Source organism: Pelmatolapia mariae, linkage group LG10_11, assembly GCF_036321145.2.
Source record: "Pelmatolapia mariae isolate MD_Pm_ZW linkage group LG10_11, Pm_UMD_F_2, whole genome shotgun sequence".
Classification (NCBI taxonomy): Eukaryota; Metazoa; Chordata; class Actinopteri; order Cichliformes; family Cichlidae; genus Pelmatolapia; species Pelmatolapia mariae.
The window spans coordinates 57,490,364-57,502,536 of record NC_086236.1 but is presented as its reverse complement, the minus strand read 5'-3'; the positions used below and the strand labels follow the sequence as shown (position 1 = coordinate 57,502,536).

Below are 12,173 nucleotides of genomic sequence, written 5' to 3'. Positions count from 1 at the left end.
GTGTGTGTGTGTGTGTGTGGATATGAGCAGGGGGTCTTGGTTCTGTGTACTGGCCTGGAAGCTGTGACAAACTTAGGATTATGAAACTGCCTTTTATTTGAACATACCAAAACCAAGCACAAATGAGCTAAGTCAGTCACACTTGACATGGCAGCAAGCAAAGCCGCCTCCCTCCTCTTTCTCGCTCCCAGTCCCTCCCTTCCTTTCTTTCTCACTTACTTTCATCCACTTTTAATGTGTGACACTTTGATACTGAACATCCCATTTCCCGTGTTCTGGTCGGTTGGCTTTACATGCAGATGGGCTGGTAATTTGCATAGACTCAAAGGTCTCCCTTCTCTCCTGATGCTTTCTGACAACGGTCTGTCTATTCATCCTCTGTGTTAAGCATCCCTCCTAGGACATCGCCTGAATTGCTGTCTCATGGTGCTTCAAGTCTCGTTTTACACTGCAGGAGCTGCTGAGGAATTGGATTAAGAACATATTCCTTTAGAGAAAAGCATCACAGTCACCTGAGCATCAGATGGATAGTTCACTCCGATATCAAAGCTTACCACATGTTTTGTACAAAGTCACATTAAGTGTCATTTTAAGTCACGCTGAGTCCATATCACACACACTGTTAGCTGTGTGGATCCTCTTATAAGTCAGTCCCACCTGGGGGATATGGAGAGAAACACTGGAGTGTACTGAGCGAGCAGCAAGATTAGCTTCTTATCCTCGCATCACCTTAAGCGGCTGCTCTGATCATACTTCTACCCCACCCACCCTAAAACCTGTCTTTGGAGGACCAATTAAGTTTAAATATGCACAGGGGAGAGGGTGGGAAGAAAACCACTTTATATTCCTACTTGTTCCCCTTTGTCTCAAATGGCAGAAAAGTTGCTTTATCAGAACGTCAGGATTATTTTATTTGAAGTTTTCTGGCTTTCAGATAAACCCTGTTCCTCGAAGAGTATTGTGAAGTACAAAATAAGATATTTATAAATATGCAGTTAAGGACCACAAAAAGGAAGAGGAAAAAAAGTATTTCACTCCAAAATGCTTTTAGGTCCCTTGTAGTCAATATGCATATCCTCTCACTGTGTAACCCAAGAGGTTTTTCTGACTCAGGCTTCTGGGCCAAAATCAAAACATCATTTTGAAATTCATAAGAAGGACTGAGCAAGAATTCAGAGTCATAATACACAAGAAAGGAATTGAGTAAGAAACTGGTTTGGCTACAGTGGTGGATTGGTGCAGCCAAAACAAACATGACAGCTGAAAAAGAATGAGAATGAAATTTGAACCAGTGGAGGAAAAAGTACAGCAGTGATAAACTTTGGAAAAACACAAGTTCATTTTATATTATTGCCCATGTGGTGGAAGAACTTTGATTTTCTGCTTAACTGGAAGTCTTCAATCGAAGTCCTGTATTCAGAATTTATATAGTAAACTACTTAGCAGTTCAAGCTGCTGCCTTCCTAACGTTCAGGGACCCCTCTTAGGGTCACAAACCTAATCTGAGGGATTGTGAGGTGATTAATGAGAGTGGAAAGAACAATGGCTCTGCCACACTTCCCTTCCTTTCCTTCCAACAGTCACCAAGTGCTTGTTCATAGAGGGTTGTGTGGTTGTTGGGGTATCTTTGCAATTTTGTAGGGTTTTACCTTACAATATAAAGAGCTATTTTTGTTCCATGCATCCTCGTGATCGCTAATTTTTTTAATTAATTCTTTTATTAGGAAGACTTTGCGCTTTGAGCCTTTACAAAGTTAACAAATGATTTCATCTAAGATGTTTATGGGAAAATTACAGAAATGTGGCAAGAGGCAACAGCTTCTTTTTTAAATGAGGTCAGAAAACCAAATGACTGGAAACCACTGGTTAGATGTGTTTAATTGCACTGTATTTTATTGGATTTTTCGCCTTAATTAGGCCCTATTTACAAAAGTACAACACAATTCTTCTAGTGGACAACAGTAGGTTGTTACTTTGTTACTTTAACCAAAGATAAAGGCAACGTTATTGTAACTTCTACAATATTTACAGGATATACACCAGATCCAGATATTGTTTCCTCCTAACACACAGCAAGAATTAATTAAAATAAAATGATTTTTAAAAAAAAAAAAGAAGAAGTCGATAGAAATAAGAAATACAGATATGCAAGTAAATAAGTTACACAAGATACATTCAAAACTAATTATTATACACAATTGTTGCCATTAATGTATAAAAGTATGAGACGTACAAGGATTTATATACATTTTTACACGCATAATTAAGGATTCAACCTAAAAGTAAGGTGGATATGTGCTATAAACACACAGGAGAAGTTTAAATAAATAAAAGCACAAATTAGACCTATTTAAAAGTAAACCCCTCACATTATATAAGCTGCATATACAGCTATAGTTAGAAGTGGCCTAACACAGACTGTAACTTAATTTTCTACCCCAAAAACATCATTCCAGACAATGTCCCGGTGTGTTTACCGCACCACCAAAACACACACCATTACATCGGTGCTGTGATTATAAAGCCGCTGTTCATTGCCTCTTTTATTACTGTTATTATTAATAAATCAAGCAAGCCGTGAAGCCAGGACAGATATGTTAGGAGGGTGTATGAGGGACGGCCTAGAAGTGGTAATTGCTGGTGTAACAGTGTGTGCAGCCCCGCGGTGGCCTCGTAAGCGACCCGCTTTATTAGATCGGCCGGTATTGATCCACGCTGCGCGGTGTTGACTAATCTCCAGGCGGGGAGAGGGAGAGCGCGGATCGATGAGCCTGGATTCAATCATGTCTGGAAACGGAGAAGGTAATTTATTATAATCACGGGCACTAAATAGAAAACGTGAGAACAACGCGCCCGTGAGGGCTTCAAAGAGAACTACAGCGAGCGGGTCTGTGGTGGGGGAGATGCTCAGCTAAACGTGCTGGAGCCTGCAATTCTGGGTATTCAGTGGGAGACACGGATTAGCAAACGAGAGCCTGCTGGGTGGCCTTCATCAGGGAGTTTCTCAAATCTGGTGTTCTCTCCACGATGAGAAAAACCTTTTCACATTATTTACAAATACATTTTGATGGAGCCCGTCTTTCTGGTGGAGTGTTGTTATTGGATTTAGAGATAAGACAAAGGGAGGCATGAATAAGTTAAGTGAAGAGCTATATTGAATGCCCTGCAGATTCCCATTTGTATGTGAGAGCCCTCTTAAAGTAACATGACAATAGAAGAAAAAAAAAAAGGAGTGATGTTTTATTCAACAGCACAGAGAGCCATTACTTTAGACTCGCACACGTACACAAGCAACACACATTTTCTCTGTGATCTCATTCCGCAGTCAGACATGGTATTTTTGAAAAGGTCCTTCTTATGAATTAAATGAGGGTGGATGGTTAGCAGACATCTTTAAAAAGAAAAAATAATGGCTCCACGAAGAACAGGTTAAGTAAGACGAGCACAGATGATTTCAGGCGCGGGAGTTTCGCTCCTCTTCTTCATTCTCCAAGAGGTAGGCTGGTTTGTATCGTGTCACCCCCCTGGCATCCACCATCTTCAGTGCCTCGTTTCGACAGGTGTTGTCCATACTGCCGAGTGACGTGTACCTACATTTCAACAGAGATATTTTAGCCCTAAAGATCTGCTTTTTAAGCTGTGTACACCTGAATAAAGACAACTAACACACCCTTACCCTTTATCATAGAGAATACAGTAGGGCACATATAATGTCCTCAAGAATGCCCAGATGTCGTGATATGTCCAGTCCTGGAGAGTGTTAGAAAACAAATGTAATTGGTTTGCAACTGACTCCCTTTGTTCAAGCTATAATAACTCATCCTCTGTGGAGTCCTTTTAGATATACTCATGAGATGAAGCACTACATAAATTATCTTGAATTGAGGTCAACTGCTAAATGTACCTGTGCTTCTATGTGCTCCATCACAGCAGCTGACACAGTACTAGCATTAAAATCAAATAAAGCAGGCGACTGCCATGTTGCTTATGCACATCCATTCTTCAGCCAGACTAAACAGAAGAACAAGACGTGAGCTTGCTACAGTTATTCAGCAAAAATCACTGCAATAATTTCACTTTTGTGACCCTTTCGTGTTGAAATGTTAACATGCATCCCTCACTCTGCGTTGGTGTTGCATTAGAAAGCCTTTTAATGTACTGGTGCACTCAGATTATGTGCGAGTTTATTTAGGAAAAATTGTCGTTTAAAGCTTTACGAATAAAGCATTATTCAGAAATTTTTATCAAGATGACAAATAACATCAAGGATAACAAGTGAAGCTTTCCCAGGTCGTGAGGTTTTGCAGACACATTATTTTACACCTGCTGTTTTAGACATGTGACAATGATGGTGACAATGTGGTGTCAAGTGAATAAGTGAATAATAACTACCCGACCCTACAATCTGACAATCACCGGTCATGAAGGGAAAATGACCGGTTATGAGTGGTCACTGGGAAAATGACTGCTAAGGCCCGAATCACGCAGGTTTACACATCGGTCAGTGACATCTGTCGCTAGGAAAAATGTGTATTCTCCAATGACTTGACAAAAACCTCCACGTGACTGCTTTAATCACTACCATATTGCTGTGGTCATACAGTGACGTACTTGTCTACAAATACAGTCCAGCTGCTCTCTGAGCTGTAATGAAACTATGAAAAGTTTGACACGATCCAGAAACTGAGCTCTGGCCTTCTGAAATATGTTGGCACAACTTTCCCTTTGAAGGTGAATTTTCTCCATTTCCGGTTTGTGTTGTGCATTTCAACAAAATGAGTTTTACTTCCACCTTTACTCGTGGTTGGCAAGTATTGCAGACAAACATGAAAAATACTAGCGGCTTACCAGTTGTATCCCTTCTATTAGATACACCTATGACTTCAATTTCAAAATCTAATTATCACATTCAAAAGATTTTCAGGAAACTTGACCTCTGACCTTGAACTTGAGGTTAAGGAGTCAAACTATACAGAAGTTTTTAGTAGCTGCATCTATGGTATCAATTTCAAAATCCCACGTCACCTCCTTCTCACGTTACACAAACTTACATATCCATTGCGACAATACCCCATCACCCCCATCAGCCTTTTACAGCTAAAGGGGTAAAAAGCTACATGGAACCGTGGCAACCTGCAAGTAATTCAATTCAATTGCTAAGAGTTTTTTGATGGAATTGGTAACCAGGTAACTTCAAGGAACTACTCCCAACCAATTGGGAAATACACATTTTTTACTAGATGGTTGTATTTCATGTAAATATGGAAGAAAAGTCTTGATCTATCTGTGCATGATGTCACATGGGAAACCTCAAGAGCTTTGAAAACAGCCTCTTCTGCAACAATACTTTTTAATTTTAAAATCACGTGGTGTGCTAAAGCTAAAATTTGTTTTCTGTTCAAAGTATTTTGGGTTATTTTTAGCTTTATTTTGAAAGTACTTTGACTTTATTTGAGTCTAGAGAGAGATGAATTCAGTAAAGAGAGAGAAACAGCACTGCAACAGAAAAAGCGCTAAAAATTAAAACCACGAGGTATGATCTTATAGCCGTTTCCATTAGTACTTACTCGGGTCGCCTCGGTGATAATATCTGGTATCAGGTACTTTTTTAGTACCTACTTGGTCCCAGTCTGACAAAAAGTCACAGACTGAGCAGCAGGTATACCATCGCTTTGATGTCCACCTTTGTTGTAGCGTTCGTGTCACGTACAAATGACATTACGGGATGTTCGACCAAGTTGCTCTAACAACCCCACGCACATTTAGTGGTACTCGATTGTAAAGGAAAACAGATCGAGGTGAGTCATACCGCCTCACGGCACATGGAGAGCCAATAAGAGTAGGTACTAATGGAAAAATGCTTTGTACCCTGATGTTGCTTTAGATCATGATGTGACTTTTTTACAGTGACCGAAACAGTGCAGCATACAGTCGTAATATAACAGCATGCATACTGTGTGTCACTCACTAGTAAGGGGTTGACTCTCATGTAGTCAGGCCAGCCAGGATCAGTAGGACACATGGCTGTGAGTGTGTGTGAGTAAGGGTCGCTCCTCCTGGTCCCCATCAGGACAGCTTTTAGCTCTGGCCTTCGTTCCTTCACCTCGCTCAGTGCCTGGCGAATACTGCCCTCCACAGTGAACAGCTCCAAGCTATATCTTTGGGACATACAACGCCAAGTAATGAGACACAGTGGTGCCACACAGACAGGGTTAGGCCACATTTTTCAAAAAACAGGACCTGGACTGGATATATTAAAATACATGACATCAACTGGATAGATAGCTAGATGATAGATAGCTCACCTTTTTGTTGTGTCCTGTAGAAATCTCTCCATTTCTGGGAATGGAGAGACAATACGAATATACAGGACTTTCACCTTTTCTTTAGTATCTGGATATCGGCTGAGAGTGACAGGAAGAGAAAAAAGGGACATTTTTTAAAAAGATAAGCAACGCTGGCACAGAAAAAGATCAGATAAGTATTTGTTCTTCTTATCGTCATATCTCAGAATCTGTCCAGCACAGGTCATGAAAAGTCCAAAAAAGTAGTCAGTCTTCTCCAAGATTTTCTCTAAGTGCTGCCCTCAAACTAGTTTTCTTTTTCCATTTACTTCCTGCTGAGATCTCACACCCCACTGTGCTCTAATGCTATTATTATGTTTTTAATTTGAATCTTCATTTTCATCTTTCATCTCTCAGGTCATTTGGTTTTTTTTCCCCCCACAGATTAAAAAAATCCACAAAAATGTTTTAATTGTCTCATCTCGTCTTCTCCCCTCCTGTTACCGTTTCAGTGCAGCATAGTAGAGATGGAGCAGCGCTGTGCAGTCTTTGCCCCCGTTAAAGCCAACACAGATTTGCTCTGTTGAATACTGATGGAGTGCTGCCTCTATTGTTTTCAGTGCAGACATGACTTTCTCACCCAGCTCTGTACCTGTGGGAAGGAATCAACAGTAAGAGGATGGTTCATAGTTAATGCAATCACGCTGTGAGGCATCTTAGAAATGAGCCCACATTTCTACGTCTAATCCAAAGAAAAGAAAAAAAGCTGCTAGTAGTTTGTCATAGCTTAGTTATTGAAGCTTTATTGTAATCTATTCACCATTCTGTCTCACAGAGTTATATTCATGTTTTTTTATTATCCACTCTGACTTTACGACATAAATTACTTTAATATTTTAACTTTCTTTATTGGTCCCAATGCCTGTGTAAAATGCACAAGTCAGTATTCACTTTATATCAAGATGACACATATTAAGAATCATCTTCCATTACTCTCCGCACACTCACCACTGTTGGCCAATCTGTACACCTCAGCGGGGGCTATGGACACCGGGTCTGTGACTAAGGGCACCACGCTCCCCTTGGGCAGCTTGTCTAGCAGCTGTATTCGGGCTTTGTCCACCTCCTGCTGGCTGTCTGCGTCCAGGACCAGTCTAACTCTGTGATAGTTGCTCAACCAGTCAGGGTAGGAGCCAAGAGCCACCTTTCGGCCCCAGTCAGCCTGCAGTTTGGTCAGCACAGGTGCAATGTCTGTTTCATCTGCATCGACAAACACCTAAAAACAAAGAAAGCTAATGTCTGGTAAACTTAATTGTACTATTTAAACACTGCATTCAAATCAACATTATTGTACTCAACTAAAAGTAAACTAAAAGGTAAAATACATTAAACGTATCAAGGAAATATCAGAAATGTAGAGGAAATGTCATTACTTTTGTTAGTTTAACTAAAACTAGCTAAACTGTATTATAAACAAAAAGTAAAAAAAATAAATAAATACATAAAAATTAATTAGAAAAAAACAAAAGTATACTAATTCTGACTTGGACTGGATTTGGAAGTAACAGGTTTGGTTATGGAGTTACCTCGCGAGTGTGAAAGGTGGTCCCTGAACCAGCAAAGAGATGCTCCAGCCCATTGAAGGCCTTTTCCATTAAAGATGGGATCCCGGGAAAGATGTACACATTACGTACACTGACCTGGGAGAAAAAGGTAGACACATCAAATTGTAAGAAAAGATGTGGGGGGGTACTCGAGCCATCATTGTTGAAACTATTGAGATATGATGCAGGAATTAAATCACATCTCTGCAACCCAGAGACAGCTAACAATTGAGGACAGATTTACAGTTTTGTAAATGTCAGATATTTATTTTTGCTAAGGTAAATGGCTGGTGCCTGGGGTTCCATTTATAGCTAACAAGCATGAGAATGGTATCCAACTCCTTCTCCACCTTTTGCCGAGACAGGGCACTTTTTTTAAGGGCTGTTCTTCATTGTTTCATTTTAAATTCTCGATAGGATAATCATATACTGTACATTAATGTCTCTCAACTTGAAACACATTAATAAAGCACCAAAGACATTAACCATCCTCTGTACTATATTGGTCCTTAAAGAGAAAAATGTCCAAATTTAATGACCTGTGAGTAAGAGGTGTGAATGCTTCTCACGCCTGGTGTCTGTGTGTGCTCAGAGTATTTATTGTTTTGACCACTGCAGGAAGCTATTTTCACTCCTTCAGCAACTAGTTAGTTTGCAATCTGTCTTCTAAAGAAAACACCGTCACTTCTGTTTACCTTAAAGAAAGGTTATGGGTTGAACAGCACCATGTAGCTTGGATATATTTGAAGTAACTTTGTGTTCTATAAAAATTCCTCTGTACCGAGTTCACTCACCAGAGGGTAGCGGTGCTTTAGCCCAGTCTGAGGGTCAGTTCCATAGTTAAGTTTTGCTGAGCGAGGCACCATCGCCAGCTTCATAGCAGCACTGTTTTTCTCCCCAACCCCGAAGAATTCTTCAACCAGCTGGCTAAGCTCTGGATTGGCATATAACTCCTCGTGGAATGCTATGGCAACACTCTCAAAAGTGACGTCATCGTGAGTGGGACCTATACCCCCCGATGTGATGAGGTGCGTATACTGAGATGAAAGGAGGGCCACCTCTTTGGCAATGACTGCCTGCTCATCCGGTATGACTGTTATGCGCTGCACAGACACTCCAACCTTCCTAAGCGCTTTAGTTAGAAAGGCACTGTTGGTATCCACTGTGTGACCCTGAAAGAGACACCCACATGCACATCAGATTCAAGAACTTTAAAAAAAAGAAAAAAAAATAAAGAAAAAGGAAACTCCAAGGTCTTGCTTGATGAAATTCAAGGACTGAAGGCTGATTTTCAGGCAGAGAGATGTGACACTGGACAAAAATCAAATACTTCATGTTTAAATCATGATCATGTCAAGTCAAAAAAAATAATAGTGAGCTTGTGATTTTAGAAACAGCCACAGCTGCCACATAAAGTAACCATCGCAGTTTTCCCCCCCTGAGGTCATGAAATGCACATCAGAGACTGGATAGAGGTCCAAACACATAGGGATGCAGATGACGGTATATGTTAAACACTGCACAATGCAAGTTCCTACTTCTATTACAAAAAAAAAAAAAAAAACAGTTTATATTGATGTCCTCAATTGCACAAACTCCCAGTGATTTTCATTTGGGTGCTGTCGCACACGTATAGCTTAAAAGCCACACAAGGCACAAACTTTATCAACACCAAAAGCACCTTAAGAATCTCATCTCCAATGATGAGAATGGCTGCAGTAGGAGCATCCCCGTTGGCTGCAGAAGACGAACTGTTGCTCTGGAGGTTTGTTGACATGGTTGCCTTGCTGAGATGAGCTGCCAGTCTCCTCACACGCACCACTGCTCTACTCAGCTTCGGAAAAGAAAAGCTGGGAACAATGGAAACAAATTAATTGAGTACTTCTTACTACAGATTTATACTAGGTTTATCAACACTCAGCAAAGTCAAAAACCTATCGAGTCAATAAGACCTCTTTAGCACAGTATGTAAGCATATGCAATATGGAATGCAGTGTGCAGTATGCTCAACTGTTAATATGCAGATGGGTCACAAATTAAAGGAAAAGCCAGCATGTCTTACAAACAGTGATTTCTGTAATACCATAACAGAGGAAACAAATGCACCCCATATTAAGGTCAAATATTCAAGATCTCCCTGTAATTTGTCAGCTATTTGTGCATTTTAATGTAGCATCTGTATTACTTTGCTGCATTTACAGTGACAAGAAATGTTTCTTACATCAGCATGAATCCACACAGAGCATCAGAAAAGGCTTCGCTGTTGTTCAGACCCTCTTCTCTGTCATAGTGTGTCCCCTAGCAGGAGGTATCTCTGGAAGAGGAAGGGTGTACTGTTAATATGTGAATAATTTGTGCATTTCTTCTGCATTTCCTTAACATTGACTCTCTCTTTTTTTTTTTTAAATCGGCTATTTATTTATATAGGTCTTTTGATAAGGCTTTAAATTGGAGTTAAGTGGTTGAACTTGAAATAAGAAAAGAGTTGTATTTAAAATGCTTGAATGATTAAAAGTCACTGATTGCTAATGAAACTGTTTTATTTCTATTTAAATGTGTGTATTAACTGTTTTTATGGTGTATATAACTAAATTGCAGTAGTCCTATGTGCATCATTAACAATAAGATGGTGACAGTTTGTTTTAATAGTTTTAATAATTTGTGTCTTTTAAGGTAGATAATCATTTGATGCAGATGAAAAACACATTTTCCATCCAGTGTTTGAAACGCTAGCAAACTGCTGAAAAAATAGAACTCTGTGATAACAAAGCAAAAACATCTATATTACACAGATTTGTTAAAAAGAGAAATAATGGTACTTAAATCCACTGTTAAGGGATAAACAGATCCAAAGCAGGCATTTAATGATACTTCTAGGTGTCTTGTATGTTAAGCTTCACACTGTGCATTTGGTTTGGAGAGCAGCCTGGGAGTCACAGTTGCAGGAGGATAAAGCAAACAGTGACTTCTGGTACTTGCCAAAAATTGATTAGGGGTAAACTGTTGTAGATGACTAACTGGCCTATGATCTGTCCAACACATGTCTCATGGACGATATCAAGTCAAAGTGACAAAGTAGAAGGTAAAAAGTGTTTTGGGTTTTTTGTTTGTTTGTTTGTTTCTTAATAGTTTTTCAAGAGAGATCTAGAAAAGAGTGCAGAGATTGGAATAATTCGTTTAGCCCCTCCGTAAATCCCGTTGACTACAGTCTATTAACCAACACAAGGAAACATATTAGACATTAAAAAACGTAGAAACATTAGTATTCGCTTTTTGGCACAACTGCCTTGCACCTGCTTACACAGTTTGCATTGCGTAACATTTGTAAGCTATCTAACGGGACGAAATTAAAGTGAACTCGGACATATTCATTTATGGTCATACCAAAAAAAATAACTGAAACACAAGGCAAATATCACAAGTGTGTGAGCGTGTGTAACACCTGAATGTAAATTCTTAGCTAACTCTAAGTCTCCTCGCTAGGTTACTTATGGCAACAATAAAGAAGTACAATTTAAGTAGATGTGCACATTCAATTTTGTCTCTACTGTCGATATCTCTCGACGAATATGTTTAGTGTGAGAAAAAGTCCGGATGTTACATTTATTATTTGATAACCAACCTCATTAAAACCGAGGGAACTTACCCCTCAGCTGTATATGTCCGTGCTAAGCTCCCTATCACCGGTTGCTACAGCTGCAGCTCGAGCTGTCGCTCAAGGTATGACGTGACCTTCAAACCACACTACGGTAGCCAATCATATTTCAGGAGGCGGGTCTTAACGATCAGCAATAATGTACACTAAAGTCATTTAAAGATGTGGTGGAATCAGCACAGTCAAAGAGGAGTATTAAATGTCGCTTATCTACTTTAAAAACAAGTATCAGCCAAACGATTAGTAACATAACTTTACTGCTGCACCACCACCCGGAAGAGGACGGAGAATCACTCCTTCCTTTGCACGATTCAAAAGAGATTACTGTTACTCGTGCGCCCCTGCTGACTGGAGGAGTGAACTCCACGAAACCTAAATGCTGTTATTAAACTCATAATTACTTTCTTCGCCTGTGGGTGGAGCATGTTGGCATATATTTAACAGTTTTGTCTGCTTGTGGATGAAATATTAAACCAAAGTGAGAGACGAATTGCTTCTCGCGCACAGCATTTTACTGCCTTCAAACACATTGACGATTTAAGATATACTCTGTCTGTCTGAATTCATTAAAAATTAATCAATTTAAGCACTGACCATTCAACGTAACTCCTTGTACCTTTATGTCCGCTT

General features: G+C 39.8%; 1 protein-coding gene across 1 annotated transcript; it reads right to left on the bottom strand.

Annotated features, from left to right (window-relative positions):
- Positions 1 to 3,214: 3,214 nt before the first annotated feature.
- On the bottom strand, positions 3,215 to 11,768 carry flad1 (flavin adenine dinucleotide synthetase 1). The gene is made up of 11 exons (XM_063487687.1): positions 11,535 to 11,768; positions 10,110 to 10,202; positions 9,570 to 9,738; positions 8,683 to 9,060; positions 7,871 to 7,984; positions 7,293 to 7,560; positions 6,789 to 6,936; positions 6,306 to 6,404; positions 5,969 to 6,158; positions 3,677 to 3,750; positions 3,215 to 3,590 (listed from the first exon to the last, which is right to left on the bottom strand). The coding sequence occupies exons 2-11, from the start codon at positions 10,115 to 10,117 to the stop codon at positions 3,455 to 3,457; spliced, it is 1,584 nt and encodes a 527-aa protein (XP_063343757.1). The 5' UTR covers positions 10,118 to 10,202; positions 11,535 to 11,768; the 3' UTR covers positions 3,215 to 3,454.
- Between the last annotated feature and the right edge of the window lie 405 nt (positions 11,769 to 12,173).

Bases quoted from the DNA above. Each gene is read 5' to 3' on its own strand.
- flad1 (XM_063487687.1), bottom strand. The intron at 6,405-6,788 runs GTAACAGGAGGG...TGTCACTCTCAG, and splicing joins TACTATGCTGCACTGAAACG to CCGATATCCAGATACTAAAG. The intron at 3,591-3,676 runs GTAAGGGTGTGT...GTTGAAATGTAG, and splicing joins TGTATTCTCTATGATAAAGG to GTACACGTCACTCGGCAGTA.